Source organism: Setaria viridis, chromosome 2, assembly GCF_005286985.2.
Source record: "Setaria viridis chromosome 2, Setaria_viridis_v4.0, whole genome shotgun sequence".
Lineage (NCBI taxonomy): Eukaryota > Viridiplantae > Streptophyta > Magnoliopsida > Poales > Poaceae > Setaria > Setaria viridis.
The window spans coordinates 40,057,372-40,074,640 of record NC_048264.2 but is presented as its reverse complement, the minus strand read 5'-3'; the positions used below and the strand labels follow the sequence as shown (position 1 = coordinate 40,074,640).

General features: G+C 41.5%; 1 protein-coding gene and 1 pseudogene across 1 annotated transcript; both read left to right on the top strand.

Annotated features, from left to right (window-relative positions):
• The first annotated feature begins 3,581 nt into the window (after window positions 1–3,581).
• Window positions 3,582–6,148, top strand: LOC117844393 (protein MAIN-LIKE 1-like; annotated as a pseudogene).
• A 2,721-nt stretch (window positions 6,149–8,869) lies between these two features.
• LOC117843706 (uncharacterized) lies at window positions 8,870–16,812 on the top strand. The gene is made up of 20 exons (XM_034724381.2): window positions 8,870–9,197; window positions 10,446–10,502; window positions 11,036–11,063; window positions 11,176–11,298; window positions 11,463–11,574; window positions 12,853–12,890; window positions 12,997–13,050; window positions 13,492–13,560; window positions 13,643–13,759; window positions 13,867–13,935; window positions 14,190–14,269; window positions 14,355–14,483; window positions 14,555–14,816; window positions 14,888–14,968; window positions 15,058–15,222; window positions 15,307–15,431; window positions 15,532–15,658; window positions 16,044–16,168; window positions 16,259–16,420; window positions 16,498–16,812. Exons 1-20 carry the CDS (start codon window positions 9,103–9,105, stop codon window positions 16,535–16,537), a joined length of 2,058 nt encoding a protein of 685 aa, XP_034580272.1. The 5' UTR covers window positions 8,870–9,102; the 3' UTR covers window positions 16,538–16,812.
• The last annotated feature ends 457 nt before the right edge of the window (window positions 16,813–17,269 follow it).

Below are 17,269 nucleotides of genomic sequence, written 5' to 3'. Positions count from 1 at the left end.
CAATTCGATCGGGTAATAAACAACCTAACGATCATTTACTAATTTTGTCTTAATAATTTGAATGTCAGGTAATAAATAAACATATCATATGGGTGTTGCATATGCTATGAAGTCATGGCTTCTTCAATCATATTGAAGATATAATGTATCACTTGAGCGAGCATGGTGGGAGAAGCCTGTAAAAGCGCAAAAGGACTCCTAGATCTAAAGCTTCCCCTCTTATGTTCATAATATAGAGAATATTTTGGATCTCAAAGAATAGATTCAGAACATAATAAATTATTCTATTTATACAAGACACAAGCCAACTTTTACCTGCACAATTGGATACTTCATGATTGGTATAATGACCATGATTGAGACAATTATAATACAAAATTATGTTAATAAGGAAAATTCCAATAATAAAGTAGTGGACAATAAAACTAGAACACCATGGGCACTTTAGGCTAAACAAATACGCTATCCGTTTCAAAATGTAGGTCGTTTTGACTTTTTTAGATACATAGAGATATCTAGAAAAGCTAAGGTGATCTTACAATTTGGGACGGATGGAGTATATATGATAGAAGAGGGGCTCATCTTATTTGTAATCTCTCAACATCACAATTAATAAGTTTACTATTTTATATATAAAAAATAGGGGTAAGGTCTCCAGTCGGTTCCTTTTAAAAAAAATTGTTGAGAACAAACGTGTTCCACTTTCCAAATAAGAGACTAAATCACAAGCTAAGGCATTCAGACAATATTGTTTATACTCGGTTATTCTCAGGCTTAGTACCTAAAAACAATAAGTAAATAAGCACCATACTTCAACCAATAACCATATTTCACACACACTACCAAATAAAGAGCACAGCACACCTCATCGAAACCAATGCCTTGAATCAACCTACCACACCATCACAAAGTCACAATCCATCATAGCTATTAAAAGATGAACATAGCTATTAAAAACTGAGTCAAGCACCTTGGCATTCATGGAATACCGTAGAAACATTCTTATGATAGCTAATTTAACATGCCACGCAAGCCTTCCTCCTCCCTTAGCTTCTCTTGAATAAAAAATGCATGCATCCTACTTGACACATCCTCGTCTTCCAGATCCACACCTCTTCACTTCATGGATCTATCCTCTCCTTCCGAGCGATAAGGTACGTCCTTCTCACCTCTTCCTCCTCCCCCTCCCCTCCCTCGATCCGCCACCCCTCTCTCAGATTAGAGGTATAGTGGTGATCGCCTGTCGAAGCGCAAGGGCTTACTAGTCAAAGTTAGAGAAAAAGTAGTGGGTACATCCACCCGTCTTTCGGATCCACACCTCTTCACTTCGAATATGTCTTCTCCTTCTGAGCGACAAGGTATATCTTTCTCACATCCTCCTCCCCTTCCCCCTCCTGCCCCCTCCCTCCACCCCTCTCTCAGATTGGAGGTATAGTGGTGACCGCCCATAGGAGTGCAAGGGCTTACTAGTCGAAGTTAGAGAAAAAGTAGCGGGTTAGTGTTAGGATTTGTATTAGATTACTAGAATATATGAGAATAAGTGGGAATGGAGAGAGATAGTTAGGCATATTAAATGATAACACGGTGAACTGAGACACGCCACCAGTTAGACCTTGTTTAGATACCAATGGATTAAAGTGGAATTGGAGGATCGGAGAGTAGTTTAGTTCAGTTTAGATTCAATCCCCTTCATTTCCTTCCAATTATCTTCTATACGAACAAGTTATTAGGTGGACCACTACAACGGAGGACTACTAGTTATCAAGGCGAGTAGCCGATTTGCTGGTGAGAGCAACCGTTTTCGTTAGTGTAGACGGTGAAGGCAGATGTGGGCAGCGCCGCGGAACGTGATAATGTCCTTGTTGGCCACGGGCGATACTTCGGGGCAGCGCGCGAGCATTCCATTGAGGTTAGGCTCACCCTTCAGTCTTCCAGATTCTGATCGGTCATTTACTCCTCTTACCATTACCATATACTCTCGCCAGAGTTGGTAGCACCATGCCACCATCAAAGGGTTTCGCCGCTGATATGAGGGGACGACGGCACGTTCCGCCATGCGACGATCTTGGCCGATAGCGCAAGTGCAGCGACTGCGAGGAGGCCGTTCGTCGCCCAATGCCCACTGCTCCTCGCATGGTGGCGCTCATCTCCTCCGGCGATCCAGCATTCGGCATGCCCCCCACACGGCACACCACCTGGCCCCTTCCCCCTCTCCCAAGGTCGTTGATGCGGGCAGTACCAGTACCCGCAGTCTCCTTTCTTTGATCGTGGTGATCTGGCTGGATCACGCGTGCATTTGAGACGGCAGCTTCTTCATTTAGGTTATTTGTTCTCTTTCTCTTTTCATATGTCATTTCAACGAATCTTTGTTCCTGATGGTGTCAGCTAGGGAGTTTCCTGCCCTCATCTTCCGATCCCTTGCCCCTTATACCCACACCAAAAAAAAAAGAAAAAACACATTATCTTTCCAGATATATGCCATGGTGGTTCGTCTTTGAGAGACGATAAGTCATCCTTTATCAGCAAAACTCATGTTTGTTAAATGCATTTATCTGAAACTTTGTTTATCCACTAGTACGTAACAGAGGCGGTGGTCTTAAATCTGTTTCATGCTGCTACATGGAGAATTATTGTGATGTTATTCTGATAGGAATCGTTCCAAACTTCAGAACATAGTTGCATATGTGTGTACATGCGCATGATAGGCTAGGTGCACAATGTATGGTGGATCTGGGTTGCTGGGTGTGTGATTGCCACGGTGCAAGACAGACAAAGATAGAGGGATTTGTTCTGACCACTTGTGCTATTGGAAGCTTGGAGCCTACAGTTTGATGTGGATTCATCAGGTCCTTCTGTGCCTTGTCGTCACTCGTCAGGGCTTTCAGCTGGAGTATCACTTTTACATGCCATGTAACCGTGCTCGCGTAGTGAATAACCATTTTTCTTGCTGCATAATTTGAAGGTTATTTAAAATACTCGTTCTGTATTTTTTTTCTCTTTTTCTATCTGCATTCCAATATTTGGTTTTGACAACTGTAATGAGTCTGAAAGAGAACCAACGATAGCCTGAACTCAACCCTCCATAAGACCATAACAGGTTCGTGTTATCTTGAACTGCACCAGAAATCAACGAGTCATTATTTACGAAGTTATTTCAGCTTCTGTGTCAGCTATTTTTGCATTTCCTTGACGGGAATAGAATCTGGACAACATGATCTGTGGTTCATAGTGGTTCATAACAGTGTCATAATTCCAGTGTTATATATTATTTGAGGTTTGCAACTTTGCATTGTACATGATTTGAGAAACCTGTGATTGAGTCATGAGTCTTCTATAATTTTTTGTGTGTTGATTCAAATTTTGCTTGCCTCCTTTGACTCTTACTATGTGATGCAACCTGCTGATTTAAATGTTTATTGTGATTTATCTTTATGCAGAACTAGATGGAGTTTGCAGAGGCATTAGAAGCAGACAAAAGTTGCAATGGGGTAATTGCTATCAGCAGCAAATTGATACCAGTTTGCTGAACTTTGCTTTTGTTTTGTATGTATATTTTTTGCTAAAATCATGAAATGTGACGCTCAATCACACAGAGAAAACATGGATTACTGGTATCTCAGACGACAAAGAAAATCAAGGAATGGAAGCTGAATGAACGGCAGCAATTGTTATTTGATGTCAGCAGGCTTGGCAACCTCATACATGCGGCAGGTCTGGTCATTGATCGATCTTTGCTTCTGCCATTCTGCGAGATGTGGAGCAAACAAACCAATACAGCACGGTTTCATGACTTTGAAATGGCTCCATCACTAAGGGACACAGCCTACATATTGGGGATTCCAGTGTTGGGCCATGTAGTGACAACAGGAACTGTGGTCAACAAGTCAGTCAGAGATCTTTGTTTCGAATACTTGGGTCGAATCCCTGATCTCAAGGACTGCAGGAGCGGTCTTTTGAAGCTCTCTTGGCTGTTCTCTGAGTTTGGCCAGCTCTCGGAGCATCCTACTGATGATGAAATAATGTATAGCACCAGAGAGCGTATCTCTTGTGCCTGATAGGATCAACTTTGTTTCCAGAAAGAGAGAAGGACTATGTATCTCCGAAGTACTTGCCACTGTTGTCGGACTTTGAGAATATACAGGAATATGCATGGGGGGCTGCTGCTCTTGCTCATCTATACAAGTCTCTCTCCCTTTTGGTGATGCCTTCCTCAAAAAAAAGCTATCTGGCAGGGCGACTTTGCTCATGGTATGTTATCATTATGTATCGACCAATATCACTTCAGTTTCAAAAAAAGGGGGGAAGTTCTTTCAGTTATATGGAACTCTCCATATCCTTTTCCTTTACTGAAGAAATTCGCAGGGTTGGAATTTGGAGAAGAATGGAAAGCATTGATATAGATCAAAAGGGTTTAGATACACATGTACAGAAAGTTGGGAATACCCCGGCAGCAAAATGAAAAGTAGGACTCAATATTAAACTATTAATACTTCCCATACACATGGCATTTTATTTTAAGAACCGTTTCACTGGCAAAATTTTGTTAGGAAATGCCTAAAATTGTTGAAATTGTTCGACAAAAACTGTTTCTACAGGGAAATACAATCATTAGGATGGCATGACTGGTGAAAGATCGTGCTTTTGTTTTGTACTCATTTTGCATCAAGTGTTCACAGTTCCTACTCTACTGTTCCACCATAAAATGCTGTAATGTATTTTGCGTCTGTGTGAACACTGTGAAGGGGTGGATTTATGAGCATATTCCAGTGGTGCGTCCTGTAATGGAGGATGCTCCAGCACCCATTTTCCCAGGAGTGCATTGGCGGACGCACGGGGGGGCTGCAGCCCCCCCTTGGGCTGAAATTTTTTTTAACAGGTTTTCTTTTTAGCAAAAGCCCAGCCCAAAATAAATAACTATTGGCCTACATACTGCCCAGCACAACCATTTATTTAGTATTTTTCTATACTTATTATCATACTATTGGCCTACATACTTATTATCATAATAATTATTGGTTCAAGTGGTGTGAATTCTTGAAGATGCAAGACTCCATGTATTTGGTATTTTTCTATACTTATTATCATAATTCTATGTATCTTTGCCTTTGAGCACTCTAAATCAATCTTAGCTATATCTATTAGTGTACTGGGTTGAGCGAGAAAAAAAAATTTGGCCTATGATTTAGCCCCCCTCGTGGTCCGTTTCTGGGTCCGCCAATGCAGGAGTGCGCAGGTGGATTGGGAGCACGACAGCTAAACGAACAAAGGATGTTTCTATACAAAAAAAATTTCAGCTCACTTCAGGTTTCTGACGTGAGTGTACCTTCTGAATATTCATATTTTATAGTTTACTTTTACATAGCCATTTGATCATATGAATCTTGAATGATATCATGCCAGGTCAACTGGGAACCTTACAAGGACATGGACCCTGCATCCATTCCCAAGATCTGTACTGCACCGGATACCATTTGCTTCTCCAGAACATGGCTAATCAGCTTTAACATAAGGGAGATATATGTCCCAGATCGGTATGCTCGCCAGTTCGGGCAAGAGCAGCATCTGCTCAATGGTGTCCCTTGGTTCCGACGCCATACCTGGAGTAAAATGGTGGACTGGAGCCTCAAGTATGCTTCAGATATCAAACATTTCCAACAACTGACCAATACGACTCATTGTGATCATACAACAATTCCCGCCACTCATAGTGCAGCAGAGGTTTTGGCTCCAGCAGCCACAGCACAACCATCTCTTGGTCTCAGTTTGATGACTATGGTAACCTCTAGTTCATAAATAGTAATGCACACGAGGGTCAGCCTTACAGATCATTTTAGAGTGACATTGCCATTTCATTTGCAGGTGGAAGGCATCAAGAAAGAATTCCCTATCGTTGAACGCTTTCTCATGCAGCAGTCACTCCCAGACGAGGTAGCTAGGGCCCTTTCTCGGATCCATGAACTCGTCAAGTCTTCCCACCCAAAGAAGTCGATGCTGCTCGAAGAGAAGGGTCTTCGGAACCTCATGAACAGGCTGCACTAGACCCTCCTGCCAAACTGGCACACAAAGAAGCAGCAACAGAAGTGCTGCATGATCCAGAGACTGAAGCAGCCCCAGTCACTGCACCTGATGCTGCGACGCAGAATGGTGACTTGACCAGCAACCCTATGGTGGAGTGCGCTTGCATGCGGAGGAATAAGAAGGTGGCAGTGCGGGAAGGGCGCGTGGAAAGCATGGTGGAAGAGCAGGATGCCGACGAGAGAGGCAGCAAGGAACGGAAGAGGCAGCGGCGGCTTGTGGAGGGAGGCGGCAAGCTGCTCCGGAGGAGCAACAGGCACTGAGTTCAGGTCAAGAGGTTCAAGCACTGGTACGGGAAGGGGTCTCGCGTCTGACCCAATCGAGCTGTGATCATCTTTCACCTTGCCTAAACCTGATATGATTGTAACTGTAAGGTTGTGTGATTTTTAGTTCTGCTGTACTTGCTTGCCTGGAATTTCATCTGTTTGTACTGTGGTTTACTGCACTGGTACTCGTAAGGTTGCAGATCAGCTTTAGTTCCCCTGTTCGCTGTCTTCGAATATTTTCTGAACAATCTTCACAAACCCCTCCCAAAAATTAAGTTTCTCCATTTTTTCCCCTCCCTTTACACACAAGTCATGCCCTGATGGGGCGATGCAGAACGGCGGCTCGCGCGATGAACATTTCCTTGGCACTCGGACATCCAAGGGCTGAGGACGCACAGGAAGGGAGCGAGGACGGCGGGGTAGAGCATCGCGCTGACGAGGAGGCCGCAGTGAACATGAGAGTTCCAGGCGCGTTTACTTGTTAGCTGTTACGTTAATTTGCAGCAGTACCCGATGCAGATGCCTGCTAGCGCTATAGATGGATGGATCACATCTCCTAGTATTTGCACTATTCACGTCCTGTTTATGCAACATCCTCACACAGCCTTGATGCTATAGGACCGTACGTACGTACGTACGTACTGTGCGCTATTTGTTCATCAAAGCAACAACTAATGGCAGCTCACTCTTCACTGTCACGCTTGCTGCAGACAGGCGAGAACATGGATCGTTATCAATCTTCACCACGCAAAGCACAGTAGCCGAAATAAATTGGCCAAATTAATGCAAGCATGTTTCTTAGATACTCCCTCCGTTTTCAAATTGTAAGTCATTCCAAGAATCTTGGAGAGTCCAAGTATCTCAAGTTTGACCAAATCTATATGATAATATAATAACATTTATGATGTCAACTAAGTATCATTAGATTCTTTATCAATTATATTTTCATAGTATATCTATTTGATGTCATAAATCTTCATATTTTTCTTTATAATTTTGGTCAAACTTGAGATGCTTTGACTCTCCAAGATTCTTGAAATAACTTACAATTTAATTTGGGACAGAGGGAGTACGATGTCTGGTTTGAGGGATCATGTTAGACGGTGAGGCCTACGGTACCACTACTTTGATGGATTAACACTCATCACATTATCCATCGTTTTGGAATAAGTATATATATGCATGTGCCAAGAACGAGGCGGCAATGATCAGCACGTTTAACTAAGCATTTGCTTAGGATCGGATAATGGATAGTAGAGGACAGCCCATCATCATTTGTATGTTCAATGAACTTATCTCCAAATATTTAGAGAAAACAGGCCTAAGCAAAGACGATAATGACATTTCTTAACCAAAGCAATGCCTCGTTTTATCACATGATATTGATTTCCTTGAGCAACTAACAATTTTACCTAAGAGGTGGGGTTAGGTATCATCGTAATCTTTAAGACTCTAGCAATACACAGTGTTGTTATAATCCACAAATAAAGTCACATAACATCCTTTATTAAAAAAAAAGTCACATAACATGTACCAGCTGGTAGGACTGAAGTCGCGGTCATTATTAGTTGCAAAAGCATAAATACATTTAGTTGGTTGTGCACACTTTACTTCAATAAAAAGGGAATATTTTGGAGTGGCAAAGGAACCGTTCTTATAGCACCACTGACTGATAGCTGAATGTGACGATGATCGATAGCCTAACGAATAAAGATCACATATGATTTTTCCTCCCTCCGTTCCAAATTGTAATTCGTCTACAATTTAGAACGGAAGGAGTAATTTTTTGGAAGATGTTATAGACAACATGAATTTTTTCCACAATAACATTCAACATTATTAGTCACTCAACTTCTGTTCGATGACCATGTCCTCAATTTCAAGATTTCAAGGTTATTAGTCACTCAAATTCTAGGTACTAAGGGGTGTTTGGATACGATGTACTAAACTTTAGGAGGATCACATCGGATGTTCGGATGCTAATTAGGAAGACTAAACATGAGCTAATTATAAAACTAGCTGCAGAACCCCTATACTAATTCACGAGACGAATCTATTAAGCCTAATTACTCCATCATTAGCAAATGATTATTGTAGCACCACATTGTCAAATCATGGACTGATTAGGCTTAATAGATTCGTCTCGCGAATTAGACTCTATCTGTACAATTAGTTTTGTAATTAGACTATATTTAATAGCACCACATTGTCAAATCATGGACTAATTAGGCTTAATAGATTCGTCTCGCGAATTAGACTCTATCTGTACAATTAGTTTGTAATTAGACTATATTTAATACTCCTAATTAGTATCTAAACATTCGATGTGACATGTACTAAGTTTAGGAGTGGGTTGCCGCCTAAGATTGACCTAATCCCTCGTTTTTACGTGATTATGTGCGTACGAGGAATATAATAAAAAGTAATATTACATTAATAGTTCAGTCGTTTCTCAAAACAAGCATCCATCCATTCCTCTGCAGCGTCTATCGCCTCTCTCACCTCCCGGCCCCACCTTCCGGCCCCACCATCTGCAGCCTGCCCTCCCGGACGAACAGACGCAAACCAGGCACCAACGCCAAATCTCGCGACCTGTCGAAATGGGCGAAACCGGAGGCAGCGAGTAGCGCGAGACGAACGCCGCCCACGAATCCAAACCCTAGCGCCAGGAGGAAGACGGCGAGCGAACCCAGCACCGGTCCCGGCCCTCCAAAACCCTATCCCGGCGGCCGCCGCTGCCGGATCTCGGGGGTAGCGAGGGATGTCGGACTCGGCGTCGATGGCGGCCGCCATCGAGGCGCGGTTCAGCAGCCGCGACCTCATCGGCCGCGGTTCCTTCGGCGACGTCTACAAAGGGTACGGAGGATGCCTCCCACTCCCTACCCCCAAATTTTCCTTCCAGCCTCTTATTACCTCGCGCGGATTTTCCGAGCTGATGCGCGGCGGGCGGTGGCGGCGCTCGATTGAGCCTTCAGTTTTGCTTCGGGTCGAGCGGCATTGCGGATTTGGGTATCGGGGCTCGAGGTGGGGCTGGGTCCAGCGGGGAATTCGTGCGTCGAGTTCTGGGAATTAGCTGATCGAGTGGCCTGCTGAGTGGCGTTTGTGATGTTATACACCTGCCTGTTCGTCGCAGTTCGGTGGCATTGGTGGTTTCATGGGATCTGGGGTGAAATGATGCGGTTTGAGTGCTGGGTGAGGGAGTTTGGTTGAACAGACGGTGCTAATCGGGTTGGTATAGTGGTGAACTGATATGAGCTTGCATGGCATGGCAGCTTTAATTGGGTGGTTCTAAATTAGATGGCAGCTTTGCTTCTAAAAAACCAACACACAGGTGGCACCTAGTGAGTAATGGCCCATTAGGCAGGATAGGCAGCAACTTTGGAGCTCGGCAGGAGCGTGGCGACTAGCGCCTAAGTGCTGCCCAGGCAGCGACGTAGCTGACCTTTGAAATATTGATCACAGGTTATCCGACTTGTTTTCTATATATTAGTTAGCTATCGTTATGTGTGAAATGTTGTTCATGTGAGGACTGAGGAATATGCTTGCTGCTTGCTCAAATGATTGAAGGCGTAATTGTTTTGTTCACTTATAAGATAAGCACTTTATGGTGTGAGACACTTAAGTGAGGGATAGGCTGTTACTGGCTGATTTTCCTCAAAACTTAAAAGAAAAGATGGCGAGCTTCATGTGTTCTCGAAAATAAAGGGCTTAGCATGTTGCATGGGGAAACTGGTTCAGAATTTGTTTGTAACTCACTGCTAGGCAACTTCCATATGCTGTTTTCTCTATACTTAAAGTCTTACCTTTGAGTAAAAAATAGTTAGCATGTGAAATGAAAATTCTGCCATGTGCTTGTATCGTTCGTCAATAAATGTATAATGCACATCGAAGTTGGCATGCTATTTGCATGAAGAATGACATAATGTTTGCCTTATTTCTTCATCAACTTTAAAAGCTATTGAATATTTTCTCTCATAATATCAGTAGGCATATGGTTCACATAAACTTGCCCATGAATTATACTTCTATTCTTTCTCTTGTCTCACTTTTATGTTGAATTTCAACCCTTACTCAATATTATTTTGTGTTAATTCTTTTTTGTAGGTTTGACAAGGAACTGAATAAGGAGGTTGCTATAAAAGTCATTGATCTGGAAGAAGCGTGAGTATCTAACATCAATTTTACTTTGACTTCCTTATCAACATATTAATTATTAGTTTCACTCCACCTGTATTATTTCCCTCTGTTTTCCACAACAATGCTTATTTGTTTTGGATATAAAAAGAATGATTGTAATGGAATACCTTAACTTGTGTTCTACACATTTTTTTTAAAAAAATTTGGAGAAGGTTTGCTTTTCTGTGAATGGATGCCCATGTCTACCCGCATTTCCACCCCCTCTTTTTTTTTATTGCCACTCCATCTAATTAATGTCAGAAACTGTCATATAACTATATCATCACCACATTTTCTTGGAAAGAAACTCCTTAGCATGAAAGTAATCTGTGTATGTAATGTAGAAAAATTACTAGGCTGCGTGCTTCATTCCACATCTGTAACTAAATTTTCCTTGAAGAAATGCATAAGTAATTGGCACATCTTCTCATTCTAGTTTCTTTGTCTTTTCTGGTTTCTTCTCTTCACCAAGAGTTTATTCCAATTTACTAATTTCGTTTTCAACCAATTTTATGCAGTGAGGATGACATTGAAGACATACAAAAGGTTGTAGTTCACCTTGTGCTCTATATTGGATACTAGGTTATCATAGGATTAACTTAACATGTTGCTGATATGGAAAATTCTTTTTCCTAAAAGGCTTTATTTCCTATTGCAGGAGATATCTGTTTTGTCACAATGCCGGTGCCCTTATATAACTGATTATTACGGCTCTTATCTTCACCAGACTAAGCTATGGATAGTGATGGAATACATGGCTGGTGGTTCTGTGGCTGACCTTGTATGTTTTGTATATCCTTTCTCGATCCAGCACAATGCTTAATACAAATATACAATGCAAATAGAAGTGAAGTTAGTGTGCCATTCTATTGTCATTTGTCAAGCATCATTATAAGCTATACTTGGTTGATAATTTGGTGTTGTTCTGGCTCATTTCTGTGACAGCTTCAAGCCGGCCCTCCTCTGGATGAAATGTCTATTGCATGCATTCTGAGGGACTTGTTACATGCAATTGAATATCTGCATTCTGAAGGAAAAATTCACCGTGATATTAAAGGTCTTCTCCCCCCTTTCCCTTTTCTTACCTGGATGTTTCTCTTGAATACCTGCAACTATTTGGAACAACTACCAACCAATAGCAATAGACCTCTCCAAGCCACATCAATCTTATGAGGATGTAAACTGGAATGAGTCTTCCATCAAGCTGTGTTTACTTTAGGTGGTAATGGACAATATTTCCAGATTGATTTACCTCATTGCCTAGTGTATTTGATATATCTTGATAAATCTTTTCCAGTTGGTCTAGTAATCTCTTTGCTAGTTAGGTATACGTCATTGTCATGGAAGTAAATGTATGTATCTGGAGGATACACGGTCATTCGATTTAGTTGCAGCTGCAGAGACTGAAGTGGTCTATTGCATCTTCAGTAACTGAGTGTCTGACTGTCTGCCAACCAGAAGAAACTAAAACCAATGGACAGGAAGCTTTTTTTTTTTTATAAGGATGGTGTTCCTATATTCTATAAGAACTGATAGTCTCAAGGACGGACATTGTCTTTCCTGTGGAACATGTTTCCAAGGAAAACATCAAAGGTAGCTTGTTAACGATTTCTTAGGATCACTCTTGGATAACAAAATATTGTTCTGGAAACCTATCCACTCCATTCAAACTACCATAATTAAGTAGTGGCTCCATTCTCACCCTGGGATGTCTAGAACATATAATACTGCATGTCAAGTTAGATGACAATGGATTTGTTGATAGAAAAAGTTAATTGACCTTTTATTAATTGTTCCATTTAAATTCCTTGCTTGTATGAAAAAAATGGATCTTATTTGTTACTTAATTTAAATTTAGTTGGGTTAAGATGCTGAACGGTGGGTGAAGAATCATTACCGCTGTTGTAGCATGAGGCTGGATAGATTCGAGAATTTAGAGGTGCTGGTGGATGCAGAGCGAGATCAAAACCAATATCAAGCCACCCTATTTGCAAATCTAAAGGGTACATGTTTAGTGGACAGCTGGTGATACCCTTCCACATGTATAGTGGTGTGGAGGATTAGGTCAAATAGATCTACCTTAAAAGTTATGTGTGGAAAGGATATAAGGTTAGCATGCAATCCTATGGTTGCCAATCCAAACCATCTAGTCAGCGCGACATGTAAGGATTCATTATATTTTATACTGTCAAGCATAGAACTGGTTGCATAAATAGAGATGATCATGTTGTTGCACAAGGGCTAATTAATCGATATGTTGTTGCTAATTCTGCGTTTTCTTGTAATGCCAAGTATGATGCATATTGCAAATGATAATTTTTTTGATATTTTGCAGCGGCAAATATCCTCCTCACTGAAAGTGGAGATGTGAAGGTTTAAATTTTCTAAGACTTGTGGAAGATTCTACATTTAGGAATCTTATTCATTGTGACATCTAGCCTATAATATATATTCTGATGTTACCATGTTTATTCCATAGGTTGCAGACTTTGGGGTTTCTGCACAGCTGACTAAAACAATGTCTAGGAGAAAGGTACCATTTTAACCATCCTTCTATTATGTCAAGTTGCTCAATGTTTCTATGTATGCATCAGGAAACTTTTAAACCCTCGACTATAGCTCAAATTGACTGGCCTAAATTATCAATTTTACATTTCTACTCATTAATGAAATCCTTGGAGTAAAAGTATAATAGAATCAAACCGCCTTGTTACTTATTGTAGGTAAATTGATTAGCTACCTTTTCTAGATGACTATACTGTCAGTCTCTATTGAAAACAAAACTTCTGGTGTTTTCCATGTGTGTCCTGTGCTGCTAGACATTCATATATGATCCTGTTTTGCTCAAATGGAGCATGTTGTTAGCGTAGTATCTTTTAATCATTACATCTCTCAAATGGCGCGTGTGTTTTGCTATTTACATAGATTAAAGAGTGAACCTTTGTACTGTTGCTAACGAGTTTGAACTGTTCAGACATTCGTTGGAACTCCCTTTTGGATGGCACCGGAGGTTATTCAAAATTCTGAAGGGTACAATGAAAAGGTAATTGTGCATTGGTTAAACAGTTATATTCCTATCTAGCACTTTACTAGCAATGGCAGAAGGTAATTATGTCTCGATGCAGGCGGATATCTGGTCTTTAGGTATTACTGCTATTGAAATGGCAAAAGGTGAACCCCCTTTGGCAGATATTCATCCCATGAGAGTTCTTTTCATGATACCTCGTGAAAATCCTCCACAGGTCATTTGCTTAATTTTCAGCAATTGTTACCGAGTTTGTTGTAACTTACCAAAAGCATCGCTATGTGTTTCAATGCAAGAGGATAAATGATATTTGTTAATATGCAGCTTGATGAGCATTTCTCTAAACCAATGAAAGAGTTTGTGTCACTATGTTTGAGGAAGAATCCAGCAGAGGTAAAAAACCTTTTTCTGTATTTCTAACTGTGCCATGAGTCATTTCTCTGCACCGTTATGTACCTAATTTGCATATATGTCATGCCATTTTAGTTGCTTATACTGTAATTTAGATAAATTTCCTGGGGGCAGGTGGCATGGTCTCTTATTTGGCAATACTTAATGTGGTAATTTCATATGTAGGCTGGAATGACATTGCAATTTTATATTCTTCATCGCTTGTGTTTAATGTTCTCTTTGTCACTTTCTCACAGAGACCTAGTGCCAAGGAACTTCTTAAGCATCGGTTCATAAAAAATGCCCGAAAGACTCCAAAGCTTCTTGAGAGAATAAGGTTTAATGGCTACACTGTTTTAACTTACAATTGAATTGTATCAATGTTCATCTCATTCACGTTGTGATATTACTGGTATGGGCAGAGAGCGGCCAAAATTTGCAGCAAAACACATGGATGCCACACAAAATGGCCAAACACATGTTGAAGAAGATGATGTTGGTACAGGTACTATCAAGGTTGATAGGGCAAAAGATGCAGCTCCACCTTTGAGGTAGATTTAAGAAAACAGCAAGTAAACTTTGTTGCTGTGTTCGCATGCCTGATTCCTTTTTCCTACTGTAGTCAAGGAACAGTCAGGAAAGCTACAGGCTGGGATTTGCCTGATAGATCAGAGGGCACAGGAACTGTCCGAGTTGTTTCAAGGCCCCCTCAGGCTGCCTCCACCAAGGATAGTAGATTTGATACGCCTCAAAGTCCAATTACACCAAGACGTACAGCTGATCGAGAAAATCAGTGGAGGACATCATATACTGGGTCTGAAGAATCTCTCTCTCAGAGAGATACACAGAATGAACGTGGGAGACTACAAAGCTCAACTGATGATGTGAGATTTTGATCTGTGGCATGCAACTTGGTTAAATTTTGATGATTTTACTAACTATAATTCGTTGCCAGAATGACCAGTCTGTAAGTGGGTCAGGAACTGTTGTGCTACGGTCTCCGAGAGCATCCGCAGCTAGCAACCACAGTTCTAAGGTAACTTAAAAAAGGTCGTCTTTAGATTTTTAAAATTAAGAGGCCTACTGTCCAGTGAGCAGCAGCAACTGATACACCTTACTTGTTAGCCTCCCAGCAGATTCTCCTCATATGAAGACATGTCTTCCAGTGGTACAGTTGTTCGGAGTCAAAGTGAAGACCCAGAAACTCCAAGATCTTCAAGGTCAAGGCTGGGGATCCAAGAAAAGGCATCAAGCTCTTCACTTGAGGATAGTGCTATTAACCTTGCAGAGGTGACGCACGTGAACAATTTTGTTTCCTATTTTCTGTTTGTGGTTATTGATACATGCATAGTAGTTAATGCGTGGTACATACAGGCAAAGGCTGCTCTGCAGGCTGGGTTAAGAAAGGGAAATGCTCGAGAAAGGCCTGTTGTCAACAGGTATGAAAAGGAATCACATGAGCATAGATCTTCTGGAGTAAATAGTCAAGAGCTCCAAAGGTACTTCGAGTTTACTTTTATCTGTGGTTTAACTTCAAAGATAGAAACATTGTGCCTCATTATTTAAGTGTTATTTTACAAAATTATGTTCTTATCACAGTGAGGGTGTCGACATGCAAAAAGGTCACAAATCACGGCAGTTACCTGATGGACAATCAGCTTCTCGAGCTTCTAGTTCTGTAGCTTCACCTGCAATCTCATCATTGATAATCCCTTCTTTGAAAGAGGTAATGTGTTTGGCATGCTCCCTCATTCTTTCTTACTCCCTCCATCCCAAATTACTATTCGTTTTGGCTTTTCTAGATACATAACTTTTGCTATGTATCTAGATATAATATATATCTAGGTAGAAAAGTAAAATGAATAGTAATTTGGGACGGAGGGAGTAGTTCTTTGCTAACTTCGACTCTACTAACAAGTTCATTCTACCTATAAAATCTCCACATTGATTAATTCATCCTCATGTTTGACAATGGTTTAGCAGTGTTAGTGCATTTGCTGAGACAAGCCTTGTCTTGATATCTTTGAATCATCCCCCCCCCCCCCCCCCCCCCCCCCCCCCCCCCCCAGTCATCTATTCCAACTCTGAAATTTCTTGCAATTATGCTGCAGGCTACTGGCGACAAGTTTGAACGGCCTGCTGTTCATGCTTTCCTTGATTCTTTGATGGATCTAGAACTTGAGATACCTGGATCATGCGAAGTACTGATTGGCAGATTGCTACACCGGCTAGGGAGGTTGGGCATCACTTGTTCTCATACTTCCGCTCGAGAATAGACCCTGCTCATTCTCTCATCTCATGATGGCTTATGTTACCTGCGATGCAGCTCAAAGGAGTCCTCATTGCAAGGCCTTCAGGAGACGGCAGCTTCAGTTTTTGCAAAGAAGTCTGAACCTCCCTCTGAACAAGCAAGCAACAAGAAATTGACTAATACACCACCATTGGCTGCTCCTACCGTAAGCCCACTGGCAAGGTTCCTTCTCACAAGGTTGGTCTGCAGTTCCTGTGTTTTCCCCCTTGCTTAGTATATCAATAACAAGGAATGAGTTTCTGCCGTTGTTGCAGGTGGCAAAACCAAGTTTCGCAAGATCTCAATTCCGGTTGATTTATGCGATAGAAAAAGAAGAGATATTTCATCTTTGATTCGGTGTATAATTAATTTTGAGTGTACATAATGCAATCTTTAGAACTCTCTTTCAGCTATATGGTTCCAGGCATCTGTTGTTTCATTTGTTGTGTTCATGGTGAATAGCATATTTCCTGCTCATTTTCTGATGTAACTTCCACCGCCGTACTTGTATAACATCTCAGGAACAGCGCCGACATATCCAAATTTTACCAGTTGCCAATACTTGAAATATCGTGATTTTTGTTCAGAAATCTCTCTTGTTTTAAACGTATACTAATAAGTTTCGGGTTAGGCGGAACATTTAGTGGAAGTGGCGATTGCGCGCGCAAGTCGCAATTCTGGTTGAAGCTTGAACGATGGCAAGGTCAGCCTAACTTGTTGGCACGCACTCTGCAATTACGCTCCTCGTTGATTGCCGGCTACTAATCACTTGCTGATCATGGCAGACGCTGCAATCCACGGACTAGGGTGAGCATTCCGACTCCCCGCGTGCTAGCGAACTGCAATCGCAGGTAAATGCTTGCATTTCTGCTACCGGTGTCTTAATAAAAGGGCGTACGTTTTGGTTGCCGGATTGGCCTGGATTGACATATCCATCGGTATATCAGCAGGTGTCAGTTCAGTTCATCACTAGCTTTCACTGTGGATCGCTCATTCTTGAACGGGGTCGGTCCCGAGAAGTTTGCGTCGGTCGGGTGCATCAACGCG

Bases quoted from the DNA above. Each gene is read 5' to 3' on its own strand.
- LOC117843706 (XM_034724381.2), top strand. From the start codon at position 9,103: ATGTCGGACTCGGCGTCGATGGCGGCCGCCATCGAGGCGCGGTTCAGC. The intron at 13,051-13,491 runs GTACCATTTTAA...TGAACTGTTCAG, and splicing joins AAACAATGTCTAGGAGAAAG to ACATTCGTTGGAACTCCCTT. The intron at 15,659-16,043 runs GTAATGTGTTTG...ATTATGCTGCAG, and splicing joins TAATCCCTTCTTTGAAAGAG to GCTACTGGCGACAAGTTTGA.